We start from the raw sequence: 14,867 nt of genomic DNA on the forward strand, positions 1-14,867 counted from the left end.
TGAAAACTGAGCCTCAAATGTAAAATGACTTCCTCAGGAGCACATGGCAATTGTGGCTCAAAGCTGGGTCTTCTGCCTGCATATGTAGAATTAAGTATGCCATATTAGCACCTGCCTGTCAGTTAGTTAGCCTCATGACAGAGGCACACATGTTTTTTTTATTTCCCCCAATTATATATTTCCCTCAGTTACGATAGCCAAACTTTCTTGGAAGAGGTGATCTTGAGCTGAGCCTAGAAACATTGGTAGGATTTGATGGTGGCACAGGATATTGTTTTACAGTGAGGTTAGCCAGCTATGTGTTCCTCCAGCATGTTCCTAATATGTCAGATTGGGTGGACCCATGGAGGCAACACACCGAACATTCCTTGATTTCTGCTATCACTCAGGGAAGAGGATTCTAATGTACCCCAAGTCAATAGATACTTATAGAAGGGATCTAAAGATCACCTAGTTGGACTTCTAGATAGTCCTATAAATTAAATAAATTTATTTAACACACATATATAACATATAGTTATCAGCCAGAATTCCTCATTTCCAGTTCAGTTCTTTTTTTTCATAACCCTGCTTCAATATTCCAAATTTTCTTAGTACCTTCTCTGCTTATTAGGATTGCTTTCAAGAGGACATGTTTATATAGGTAGTGCCTTATATTCCTGAATACGTGTGATCAAGTTTAACCGCAGACATATGCTATAGAGAGCAGGTCTATTCCCAAAGAGTTAAACACACTGAATCCTTAACTAGAATTCTTATGTAGTCACATCAATCAGTGTGTTTGGTGTAACACACAGTACCTAGCATATTGTCTGACAAAAAAGAGATTTGGAGTAATTGGTTGAATAAATGGGTGAAGGAATGAAATTGACTGTCAGTTGAGATTCAGTATGATGCTGAATTTGAGGATAGTATGTTGCTACTTCAGGAATGCGTTAGAATAGTCTAATATTTGCCCAGTGCTGAAGTAGAGACAAAGATGGTAGTGATGCTATAGAAAGTGAATTGTCGCTGGCAGCCAGCACTATAATGAGAAAGCTTTAAATATTTATGGTAGCTGATATGTAAAAACCCAAATGTGGTATACAAAGTTCAATTTGATGGTATTAATGTGTAGGGAGTTTATAAAAGCTGAGGAACACTTCTAATGGTCACTTCTAGTGAGGACAGCTTCTTTCACTTCTAGTGAAATATTTAGAGAAATATACATGAATTTATTACTTTTTTTGGTACTGGAAAAATGACTTTTGTAGTGCTGAGGCTTCTGTCTGGTGAAGTATTTATTGAAGGTGAAATTTATTTTCACATACTTTTCAGTGACATCTCATGGCCGTGGGGGTTTTGCTTTTTCCTGTGGTTCTTATCTAAGCCATTCTTTCTTTCTGGCTGAAGTTGATCAGAATTTCAAAACCCAGGAGTTTCTAATGGATAGTTTATATTCAGCAGAAATAGAAATCTTCCAGGGCCTGTTTTTGACTACTGGAAACTTAGGAATTATAGTGGCGGTTTGTTGTAAATACTGATTCTAGAATGAGACCATACAGTTGATGGCATCTTGCAGTCAGACATTAGATGCATGAGGAAGAAAAATAATTCACTTTTTAGCACGCCTCTTTATTTTCCGAGTCATAATTAGTTTTTATCTAATTACATTTGGTTTCCTGATGCATAGTATTATGGCTCTGCCTCTAGAAGGAAAAAGAAGAGTAAAGACATGTTACTGAGATGCCCCTTTTCCATATACTTATTTCAATATTTAAGCCATTGGCATTTGTGACTTTAGAGAATTTTTGGACAATTTGCAAGTGTGTATTTTTATAAACAAAATAAGCACTTGAATAACCATTCTATTTTGTTTTGCAGAACCCCAGCTGAAAGGAATTGTGACAAGGTTATTCAGCCAGCAGGGATATTTCCTGCAGATGCACCCAGATGGTACCATTGACGGGACCAAGGACGAAAACAGCGACTACAGTAAGGAGCATTAACTTCTCCCAGTCCAGTTAACGATGATCAAATGTATGGTCTGGTGTATCTAAGTCTTAGGGTGTGGCCAGGCTGCCTTTTGAACTGTTTAACTGCTAGTAAGCTGGTGTCTGTCTTCTATCCTTTTTGCTGTGACTCCCTAGAGTAAAGACACAGTTGAGAGAGGTCACACACTAAATGAGAAGGTAGAGAATTGAAAGAGTTCCAGATAGTCAGTGGATAAGAAGATTGTCCCATTCCAGTGTTTATAGTCAATATGGTGATAAATATTTATAGGAACAAGGCAGAATTTCCAGCACAAGATGGTGTTTTAATCCTAGAACCAAATAGCGAGCATGTTATAATAATTCTCCAAACATCATTTCTGGCAGGCCAAAATTACTTCTTAAGGTAAACATTGAGTATATACATCTGTATATTACATGTGATTTCATTTTAATGACAAAATTATTGATTTTAATTTTTTAAGTATTTATTTATTTATTTTGAGAGAGAGAGAACATGAGAAGGGAGGGGCAGAGAGAGGGAGAGAGAGAATCCCAAGCAGGCTCTGTGCTGTCAGTGCAGAGCCTGACCCAAGGCTCCATCTCACAAACCATGAGATCATGACCTGAGCCAAAATCAAGAGCTGGATGCTTAACCGACTGAGCCATCCAAGCACCTCAAATTATTAATTGTAAAAGAAAAATATATTAAAATAGTATGATGATGTATTGGTAATAACAGGATAATAAAGACTAGTAGACCTGAAAGTTTGTTTATAAGTTTTTAAAATAAAGTGCCACGTATTCAAAGTTTTTTAATAATATCCCTGGGGTTAGTTTTTAACTAATTCAAGTATAGAGTTGACAAGTTTAATAACTAAACAAAATCATCAAGGTATGACATAGTAGTATATTTGCATTTCAGTAAAAAAAATGGAATATAAGCCTCAGAGCCAAGAGTGATCACTCTCATCATATCTTTTAGTTCCTGCAGAATCATACACAGATACCTAGGGGGAAATTCATCTTATCTTAAAATTATGCAGGGTGCCATATAGTTTCCTAAAGTTTGTTTGGATTCACTGCTAGATCGTTAGTGCCAAGCACATAGTAAATACTCATCAAATATATGTCCCATTGAGTTGTCTTCTGATGGATATAATTTTGTGGTCAGGGTGGCAATCTACCAAATTGCCTAAGATAATGTAAGAAGCCTTATATTCTATGGAGAAATAACTTTTAAATTAAAATTAAAGATTTGGGGGGAGATCTGCAACTCGTAAAGTGTGAAAATGTTCTTGTCCACCCTTTCTAAATCATTCTTTGTTCATTTAATATTACGCGTTGCAAAATATGAATTACAATACAGAAAAGATCTTATTATAAAAAATTGCATCCCCAGTTTTCTGCAAAGTGGTTGATTAGCCTATTGTGGTTTGCATTGTTGGTTTGTGGCTGTAGGAATGCACTCTTTAAATGATTCACATTTTCAACTGAGTACCGAGGAATGGGGATGCCTTTCTCTCCATGCAAGATTTTCATCTATTGTATCTGTACTTCATGTAGATTTAGTAAGCTGTTAGTATGGGTGAAATGAATCAGGAAGATTGCTTCACTGTATCACCTCTGCTATCTCTGAGGTATCCCTGGATCTCAGTTTATTGTTCTATAAAATGAGGCAGCTCGAGATGATAATATCTTCTGTCAGCATTGTCCATTAAACTTTTTAAAAAAATTGAAAAATTATAAATTGAGGAGAATAGATTTAATCCCCAAGTAAGCCAAATAGCCACACTTCATTCCACAGGATGCAGCTGTAACCCAGACAGGCATCCTGAAGATGTATGACTTTTATCATGAGGTTGTGGCTGAAGGGCAAGGGCAAAAAATGTGAGTTCAACTGACAAAAATCCTTCCTTCTCCATTTCATAGACAAAGAATTAAACAGTGCTCTCTCTGCAGATGCTGGGTCAGTGTCTAGTGTAAATCCATACCTATATATTTATAAACATACATTTGTATGCATACATATATATGTACAAATATATATGCCTATGTGTGCATATATGCGTAGTGGCATTGTGCATAACACATGTTGAGGGTGGTACATTTTGTCAAATACTGTTAGAAACTGAATTAATAAATTTAAAATATTTTTTTCTTAAGATAAACAACTACACTCACCTTTTGATATATTGGTATTAAAAGTAGTTCAGGTATACAAAATAACAAGAGTAGGATGAATCTACCTGGATGCCCAACCTCTGACTTAAAATTCAGGTAACAGTATAAATGCATTTGAACCCACTGTATGTTCTCCCGATGGAGTTCTGCTTTCCTTCAGTATCAGACGTAACTACTATCCTGAATTTAGCATTTTTTATTTCCATGAAGTTTTAAAAATACATTTATTTCATATGTGTATACTTAAATCATTCATAATATTGTTTTCCATGTTTTAAACTTTGTATAAGTGAGAGCATTGCTGTATAATTTCTATGTACTTTTTCTCCCTTATATTATGGTTGTGAGATGCACAGATGGTGATATATTTGCTTTCTATTATTCATGTTCATATTTGTAAAGTATCTCTTTGCATGAATATACCCAAATATATTTATCCATTCTCTTTTTGGTGGATAATTATCATTTCTATTTCTTTTTTTTTTTAATTTTTTTTCAACGTTTTTTATTTTTATTTTTGGGACAGAAAGAGACAGAGCATGAACGGGGGAGGGGCAGAGAGAGAGGGAGACACAGAATCGGAAACAGGCTCCAGGCCCTGAGCCATCAGCCCAGAGCCCGACGCGGGGCTCGAACCCACGGACCGCGAGACCGTGACCTGGCTGAAGTCGGACGCTTAACCGACTGCGCCACCCAGGCGCCCCTATCATTTCTATTTCTTATAGATATTGAAAATACCCTCCCTAACTATCCTTTATAAAATGACACATCTCACGTTGGCTCTCTCTATTCTGATATCCCCCCTTTTTTGTATTCATTGCTTTTATAACCACATGATATAAAACTATACACATACACCGTTGCTGTTTGTTTGTTTGTTTGTTTGTTTGTTTTTGATCTTTCTCCCAGGAGAATGTAGGTTTCAAGAGGGAAGAGATTTTGTTTTGCTCTTTGAGTTATCTTTAGAATGATCTCTGATGCATAGTAAGTACTCAACGAAAAAAAAATGGAATGAATGAATGGATGTCTTCTTGTGCATATGTGCAAAATTTTTCTGAGTCATTGGCTAAATGCTTCACTCACCCAAATATTTTTTTTAACTTTTCTTCTGAAATAATTTTAGACTTCAGAAAAATTACAAAATAATGCAGGATATTCCTATGTACTTCTCACCCAGTTTCTCCTAAGGGTATCGTTTTATGTGACAACAGTAAAATTATCACAATCAAGAAATTAAAAGTGGTACAATATTATTAACTGAGCTATAGACGTTATTCAGATTTCACCAGTTTTTCAATTAATGTACTTTATTTTGATTCCCCTCCCCATACATACATATTTTCATTGAACAATTTCCAATAAAAGCAAATAATTTTTATTTATACTTTTTCTTAGTAGGGATGAAGGATAGAAATATCAGAAGGATTAAAATTCTACTCATTTTTTAAAAAATAGAAAATTATAAGCCTCTAAGATGTGAAAATGACTTTTCTTTCTCTACTTGGTGTGGGCAGGAGTAAAAGCATTTGATTGTTTGAAAAAAAATCGTGTTACTATGAGCATCTGTCAGAATTGTGCTGTTTGGTTCACTAGACATCATTAGGTCCAACCAACCTTACCATGGTATCTTGCATTGAATTGATAAAGACACCTGTTCTTTTGTTCGTGAAGAAAAGACTAATTACATGTAATTGAGTACAAAAACAAATGGGTTTGTCAGCGGCAACAGATAAGAATCTCTGCAAATGTAATGATAACAAAAGATACAAAACTGTGTTGGAACACTGGCACACAAAAAGACAATTGCAGTTTGGAGAGTATTAATAGGAATATTTTACATAAAATTAGAAAGGTAATTATTCTGCTCTACTAGTTGCTGTAGGAGAAGATGCATTTGAAGAGGTCAAGCATGCTGGGGTGAAAACAATTAAGATATTATAACCAAATGCATTGTTCTCTTTCCCTCTGCACAAAATATATGAGCAGCCATTTGAGTATGGAGTGAGCTGCCTGATAAATTAGTAGAATGGTCAAACTGGAGATATGCAAGCAGATGCTGTACTGGCACTTGTGGGGGGGGTTTATAAGAAAACCCCATTGGTATGGGAAGGTGGGAGAAGGTGGTGGTGATTGGATAGTTTTAGGGCTCAGTGACTTCTAAGGTCTCCTTCAGTCCTGGCATTCTTTTATTTTTCAATTTTATTAAGCTTTAAAATTTTAATTCCAGTATAGTTAACATACAATGTTATATTAGTTTCAGGTGTACAATATAGTGATTCAACACTTCCATATATTACTTGGTGCTCATCACAAGCGTGCTTGTAATCCCCATCACCTATTTCACCCATCCTGTATCCACCCCCACCCAACCATCAGTTTGTTTTCTAGAGTTAAGAGTCACTTTCTTGGTTTCTCTCTCTCTCTTTTCCATCGTTGTTCATTTGTTTTATTTCTTAAATTCCATATATGAGTGAAATCATATGGTATTTGTCTTTCTCTGACTGATTTTGTAACATTCTACTTTCTAGTTCCATCCATGTTGTTACAAATGGCAAGATTTCATTCTTTTTTTTCTCTGAATAATATCCTATTGTATGTATATACCGCATCTTCTTTATTTATTCAGCTAGTTAGTTGTAGAGTTCATTCTGCCAGCCTTTGGGTTATTTACACTGATGTGTTACCTAGTTGTTTCCATGGGGTCAGGTGAGCCTAGGTCCTTCTACTCCACCATCTCCCCCAGAAGCCCCAGTCCTGATATTCTTTTAAAACATATTTTGAATAGGTAAGATAAGTATATAATACAAAATCTTAAGGACACAAAAGTGTATACAGTTGAGCAAAACAGTCCCTGACAGCCAGGAACTTGCTTGGCCCTCTATCAGGCCATAGTGTGCTTCTGTTGAATATACACAATTTCACAGAATAGCAAATCAGACAAGTCCACTGTGATCATGGTGGATTAAGACAAAAATAAGACCGACCACTCTGTAATCATGTCTGAACACAGACAAAAAGAATAATGTTGTCCAAACTACAAAATGATCAACTATTTCTCTATCCTGGTTTATATGAGTGGCTGCTTGCTAATTCACTGAACACAGCTTTAGCTTTGCTCTGTTCATGTCTTTTGGTAATATTTATTAACATACCTAATCATAGAATGACACCCACTTTCTTAGAGTAGTCCAGTTGAGAGTAAATCTACATTTCTTTGAGCCTAAAATTAGCCTAACACAAGACCAAATGCTCTAGGTCCTTTCTTACACCCTCTTACTAAGACATCCCAGGTCTAGCAACATGTGCATTTTTATTCTTTGCTGTGAGTCATTAACCACAGGTGTGTTTCTTTGGGATACATTGCCATAGTCAAAAGCAATTTTCTGTTCTTCTCTTATCTGCCACGTGGTCACATTTCTTGGTATTCTTCTGGGTACAGTCTATTCATTTAGCAACATATACAACGCTATGTGTTTGTATTTATATTTTCTCTCTTCATCATCTATCTACCTAACACTTGTTAAGCACCTTTTTAAATTTAAAACTGTTATATCTACAAGATTTTTCCATATTAGTACATATTTAGGAGGAACAATTTATTTAACCTAACTCTCTATCAAAGGCCATTTCAGTTCTTTCTTATATTTTGTTAATGCAAACAACACTATAAAGAATATCTTGGTACATAAGTAATTTTGCATATGTACAAGTGTACTTATGGGATGGATATTGTACTTTTGCATAAGTAATTTTGCATATGTACAAGTGTACTTAGGGGATGGAATAGAAACATAATTCCTGGGTCAAGGATATATAAATGCTTTTTTTTAGTTTTGAAAGATATCTATTTGCTCTCCATCATACAAATTTACATTGAGAGCATTTGTTTCCTTATGTTGTAATCGACATAATGTGTTATCAAACTTGTAGTTCTTTGTTACCTAAAAACAAACTTCATTTGTCTTATTATGAGTTAGGTTGAGCACTTGTTCATATATTTTAAGAACCATCTTCACTTCTTTTCTGATAAAATGTCTGCTTATATCTGTTTCTATGAAATGTCTTTTCATTTGTAGAAAATCTATTTATATTTTAAAATATCAGCTCTTTGTTACATGAGTTGTAAATTTTTTACTTATTTTGTTGCTTGTCTCTGAATTTTTTTGGCTGTGCTTTATTTTATAAATATGCTTTTATGCCCTCAGCTTTTCTTTCTTATTTGAAAAGGCTTTATTGTTAGAGAGGGAGGGAGCCAAACCATAAGAGACTCTTAAAAACTAAGAATAAACTGAGGGTTGATGGGGGGTGGGAGGGAGGGGAAAATGGGTGATGGGCATTGAGGAGGGCACATGTTGGGATGAGCACTGGGTGTTGTATGGAAAACAATTTGACAATAAATTTCATATTAAAAAAATAAATAAAGTATCAGACAAGCTAATGACAAGTTAAAAAGATAAATAAAATAAAAAGGTTTTATTCATTCCAAGATTGTTTTCTTAATGATCTGCCATGTTTTGATTTAATAAATTGTTTGACTTTTGTGCTTAGTATTTAATGAACACAGAATCCATTTCTTGAGATATTTTGATTCTAGACATCTAATATTTCATGTTCCTAACTACTGTTTATAAATACAAACAGTGTATTCAGATTTTATGAATAAATTAAATTCTTCATGAGTTCAGCATGAAGAAACACATTTCAGGGTCTTTTCCGGTTCCATACAAATTTTAGAATTGTTTGTTCTAGCTCTGTGAATGGTCTGTATCTGAGTTTCAGAAATCCAATTGGAAACTTAAAAATGTAGTCATCCAGTTATGTTTTCTATACAATACCAAACATATGATGTTTTGATACCACCAGCCACAAGTCTGTAGACACAGCCAAAGCCAACAGAAGCTCTGTATTGCTAAACTATCAACAGAAACATGATCCACATGGTTAGTTGGGAAAAACTATCAAGGACATAAGGGATGCTGTGAAGAATTATAAAGATGTTTTTCTCCCCAAACAGGGGCCTTCCTGGACAGGCAGTTCATCTCCTTCACTTACTCAAGCATACACATTATCATTCTCATGGGAGAGTGAGGGTTACGCTATATAGGGATATTATTTTTTTCTACTATCATCTATACTTTAAGAATATGTCATCAGTTTGTATGTGTGAAATCACACCTACAAGTTGGATGAAAAGAAAACCAACGTATGTTTTCTCCTGCTGATTTTCTTTAAGCAAGATTATTTACATAATCTGAAGCAACAATGTGGTACATGTAATGTTGTTACTCTTGCAGTGGCATATTTTTTCATTATCAAAATTAATATTTATCTTTAGCTTATGAATGCAGTTACTTCACTTGATTTTTTTTAATAAAGAAAAAATGCCTTTTGATTTTAATAGCTAGAAGGAGAGTAATGAACATTTGTTAGAAATTTGGTTTTGTTGACTATGTTTTAATTTTAAAGACTATGCCTCCAGATGATATTTATGGAGAGCATGAACAAGAAACAATTTCCTTGAATAGTTTACCCACTCACATAAAATCATAGGGGGATAGCTTTCTAAACTTTTTGTAACCTTGACCTCTTTCCTTATTAGTCTTGCATTTCTTTTTAATCCTAAGACTTCTGTCCTCATGTGTTCCTCTAGTCAGTAAAGGAAAACATGAGCCATTTGAAATTATCCTTCTTGCTAGTTGCTCTGTAACTGTTTGTGGGCATATTTATAAGCAGTATGCATAGTGGTTAAGAGTCTTCTGGGAGCAGAGCGCCTGGGTGGCTCAGTCTGTTAGGCGTCAGACTTTGGATTAGGTCATGATCTTGTGGTTCGTGAGTTTAAGCCCTGCGTTGGGCTCTGTGCTGACAGCTCAGAGCCTGGAGCCTGCTTCAGATTCTGTGTCTCCCTCTCTCTCTGCCCCTCTCCTGCTAGTACTCTGTCTCTTTATCTCTCTCTCTCAAAAAAATAATTTAAAAAAAGGAATCTTACAGGAGTTACTTAACCAAGTGTATTCCTAGAAAGAAGGGAGGGCTAATGTTGTCTTTAATATATTCTTGGCTCTGTGAGGTGACCAGTGTGTTGACCTTGAGCAAATCACATAAAATTTCTCAGATTTATACAATCTCTGATTGCACAAAATGAGAGGAACAGACAATCTCTCAGATTTTAGTAGCCTTCCCATTAATTCTCGCATAGAAGGGAATGTATGCTCAGAAAAACTGACTGGCAGCTTCCATTTCTTTAAATACCATTTCTTCTGAAAGGTATGCTGCCAGCAGGAAATCTTCACTTTACAGATCCCTATGTGATATTCTCAAGGTGTGTGTAAAGATGTGGAGAGTCACATGCATAAATGATAGAGCCAGAATTTGAATCCAGGCTATCTGACTTGAGATTCTGTACCTTTGGTGTAGTTATTTAACCTCTTCACATCCAATTCTCTCATTTGTTAAGTGGGAATGATAGTAGAATTTACATCACAGGGCTGTTGTGCAGACGAAATGGGGCAATTCATGAAAAGTGCTTAAAGTTACTGTGCCTAAAACACAGTAATTCTCAATTAATATTGTTGATTGTTGTTACAATAATAATAATAATAATTATTATTATTATTATTAATCTTTGTCAGCATGGATGAAAGAGTGTTTGTTTGCAAGGATCTCATAGATCACAGCCATTTCAACTGAAGTAGAATCCTTAATGGTGGCAGCTATTGTTACACATGAAAGAGTGTAAAGTGCTAGCTGGGGGTATTGAAGAGTGCTCTAAGTCAGTGGTTCATAAAATGTGTAGTCCCCAGCATCAGCATCATCTGGGAACATTCTTGAGCCTTAAGCTAGACATACTGAATTAGAACCCTGTGCTGTGGCTCAGCAGTCTGCATTTACAAGCCCTCTAGAGGTTTCTGATACACTGCAGTAGGTATGACTGGTAACTCTCCTCTGCCCCCAGGGTTTGGAGTATTCACATTTTCTGATTAAGGCAGTCTCTGTCTTGGGACTGCCATACCTACTTCTACTGGTACCTAATTCCTAATATAATAGGGAAAGCATAGGTCTGTAGGCATACTGCAAACCATGATGAGATTCAGACTTTGTAGTGTCTCAAACATGTACAGAATCGGTTATATATTTTTTTTTAATTTTCTGGTAGCCACATTAAAAAATTATTTTAATTCCAGTGTATTTAACATGTGATAGATGAGTGGATAAAGATGTGGTGTACATATATATATGCACATCTATCAATCTATATATGTTTGCTGTATATATTTATTGAGAACACTGCCTGTGTGTATGTGTATATATATGTACACATATGTACATATATGTACATATGTATACACATGTACATATACATATATATGTACATATATATACACACATACAGAGAGAGAGAGAGAGAGAGAATGGAATGTTACATTTGATTTATTATCTGGAGAGAATCAGAGCTCAATTCTAAACAGATGTGTGATCAAGCATAGGTTTGGGGGAATTACAAAAATGATATATAGGTAAGCCTGTCTCTTGGCCATTTTACACATGCTAATTACATTTATTTGGACTGACTTCACCAGTTTTATCCAATGGCTTATCTAGTAAGCCACTCTTACCCTTTAGTGCCCTTCTCAACTTTTATCTCCTTTATGTAAAGCCTTCTCTAACTTTCCTGACAATTGCCACCTTTATACAACACCCTTCACTAACTCACTTCACCCTACTGTGTTTGAAGCTTGTATATACCTTCACAGCTGCACAAGTCACATTCGACTGGCCATTCCTTATCTGTATTTGTGTTTCCCCTCGTAGAGTGTGATGTCCTTATTTGCCCTTCTGCCGAGCACAGCAGTGGACCGTTTCCAAGATCCCAAACCGGAGGGCTATGCAGATAGGTTTCATTTAGTTGGCATGCTTCACGGGGGAAAAAATGAGTGTATTCAAACAATGGATGCACCTCCTTTCCCCCACATTTTCCTCCTACCTGCCTAAGCCCTGAAGAGTTTTGAGTTTGGGATACCTCTTACTCGATGTTGTGAAATCAAAATGACTGAATACAACTTCAAAGGAAGAGTATAAACCACTTAAGTATCACTAATGGACTGTGAGTCAGATAACCTGTTTCCAGTGCAAGTCCTGTCCCCGCTTAGCTGAGTATTCTTGTTTAAGCCTTTTGTTCCTTGGTTATCTACTCTTATCCAAAATTAGGTCTTTAGAAAAGATTATCTCCAATATCCCTGAAAGATCTGAAACTTTGAAAGCCTATAAAATTGGCAACGACTTTTGTTTTTTTCTTTGAAAACTTGAAATTTCCCCTTTTAAACACATTATAAAAAAGGCAAAGTTGTAAGAGTGGATAGTACAATAATTTTTGCGATGAGTTTGAAAACTGTAGTGAATTCACTCTGCCTTCAAAATATATACAGAATCTGACCACTTTGCAATACCCCTATTGCCACTACCTAGACCAAGCTGCTCTTATCTTTGGACTTTTGCAGTAGCCTCCTGACTGATTTTGTTACTTACGGCTTTCCTCTTTTGTCTATTAGCCACACAGCAACCAAAGTGACCCAGTTAAAACATAGGTTGACTAGGTCACTTCTCTGTTCAGTCTCTTTCATCACACATCATTAAGGGTAAAAGCCAAGTTCATTTTATGACCAGTACGGTTTTACTTAATCCTGCCCATTACCTCTTGTCAATTAGTCTTCTTGTTCCTCAAACATGGCAACTATGCTTTTTCTCAAGGCCTCCCAGCATTCCATGTCTTCCTAACATGTTCTTCCTCCGAATACCTAAATAGCCCTCTTCCTCATCTTCTTCATTCCCTTCCTCAAAAATGATGCTTTTTCATGTGGAGGCCTTTTTTGGTTAGTCGATAAATTTCAATCCCTGACTTTAACACTTCATTCTGCCTTGGCGACTTGATATTTTCTTCCTCCAGAACACTTGTCACTGTCTAATATACTTACGTGTTTTATTATGTCCCTCCTCCAATAAAATGTTCCCCATGTATACCACAGAGTTTCCTCATTCATACTTGCTTATGTTATTTTTTTTTTCCACTAATTACATCATCCTCTAAAAACAAGATCAATTGCCTTTTGTCTCTGAATTTTTTTTTCCAATTTCTTTAACTGGAAGTCCTGCTTTTTCCTCTCTATACCCTGTACATCTCTTAAGAAATTCATGCAGTTTGGGGCGCCTGGGTGGCTTAGTCAGTTAAGTGTCAACCTCTTGGTCTCAGCTCAGGTCATGATCTTGCGGTCCATGAGTTTGAACTCCGCATTGGGCTCTGCTGATGGTGTGGAGCCTGCTTGGGATTCTGTCTCTCCTTCTCTCTGCCCCTCCTTGACTTGTTTGCTCGCTGTCTCTGTGTGTGTGTGTGTGTCTCTCTCTAAAAATAAATAAATAACCTTAAAAAAAGAAATTTATGCAGTTTCATCTGTATATATTTATTATGTATGTGACTTATTTACTTCTTTTAGGTTGTAAGTTTCTTGAGGTCCTTGACTATGTCTGATTTATCGCTGTGTGCATGTAATAAGGCCTTAATAATGGCTAATGCCTTACCAAAGGATATGGATAGGTTAATTTGTAGTAATAATAGGATAATCGGACTACCATTTAAATTTGAAAGGCTTATTAGTTAGAATAAAAGCTCCACAGGGGCAGGGAGGTGTGCCTGCATTTTGCACTGTTGTATCTCCAGCACCTAGAACAGTGCCTGGCACATATTAGGTTCTCAATATTCGTTGAATAAATGAATGAAAGTGAATTCTCAGAACAATGCCATTAAAAATGAATATAACTTTGTTAAACGACACTCAGCATGAAGGATTAATGCAAATTGGATCACGTTTGCCTTTTGTTTTGAGAATGACAGACAATTTAAGAGACTTCAAAAATGGATAAGAAAGTTATTTTCCATTAAGAAAATAGGAAGAAAATTGAGTATGGTTAGTCCAGAAAAGTGAACTCTATAGCAATAATAGTAAAAGAAGTCACCTCTGCACAGTTTTAAATATATCATTAAAGCAATATGTGAATATATATTCATGGTGATAATTACAGAGGCATCATTTCTGAAAGTATGTAAATGGTACATTTACATACTAGAGAGAGAGAGAGAGCCATTGCTTTTATTATTCAGCCAGGACCAGGAGCTAAATTGAAGCTGATTTTGTAGGGAACAGAAACTGTAACACTCAGGTGCTTTAAAAGTAAGAAAAAAAGGGGGTGGATTCCTTAAAGTAGAAAAGGGCATTAGAGTTGTGATAAATTAGAGATTATTAAAATCTTTCTGAAATTACCTGCTTGTGGCTCTGAGATGTGAAGCTGATTTGGTCAAGGTAGACTAAAGAAAATTCAGTTCCATTTTATCTGTATCCTGTGTTCATTTCTCAATACAAATTATTGCTTGAGAGATTATATATAGGTTTCCCTACATTCTCACACTTAATGGAGATAGTAATTAATGGCATTGGGATTTCTTATATGTGGCTGGTTTGATTAGGTATCCAATTTATAGCAGTTTATTAAGGAACAAATCATAACTTTATTCTGATATGAATAGATATTTTCCAGGGCATACTACCATGAACTATGAAAGAATTATATATTTTCCATGAGGGACTTAGAAAAATAAAATGGTAACCTATGTGCCAAGTATTACTTCTTTTTTTTTTTTTCAATGTTTATTTATTTTTGGGACAGAGA

At 35.6% G+C, this 14,867-nt stretch overlaps 1 protein-coding gene across 3 annotated transcripts in view; it reads left to right on the top strand.

Annotated features, from left to right (window-relative positions):
- Positions 1-14,867, top strand: part of FGF12 (fibroblast growth factor 12) — a 567,564-nt gene that overhangs the window by 343,152 nt on the left and 209,545 nt on the right. For all 3 annotated transcript variants that reach the window (XM_045502588.1, XM_045502587.1, XM_045502586.1), the window contains one exon: positions 1,864-1,974. In XM_045502588.1, the coding sequence (XP_045358544.1) occupies positions 1,864-1,974 (111 nt within the window). The remainder of the gene's footprint in view (positions 1-1,863; positions 1,975-14,867) is intronic.

Source organism: Leopardus geoffroyi, chromosome C2 (genome assembly GCF_018350155.1).
Source record: "Leopardus geoffroyi isolate Oge1 chromosome C2, O.geoffroyi_Oge1_pat1.0, whole genome shotgun sequence".
Taxonomy (NCBI): Eukaryota; Metazoa; Chordata; class Mammalia; order Carnivora; family Felidae; genus Leopardus; species Leopardus geoffroyi.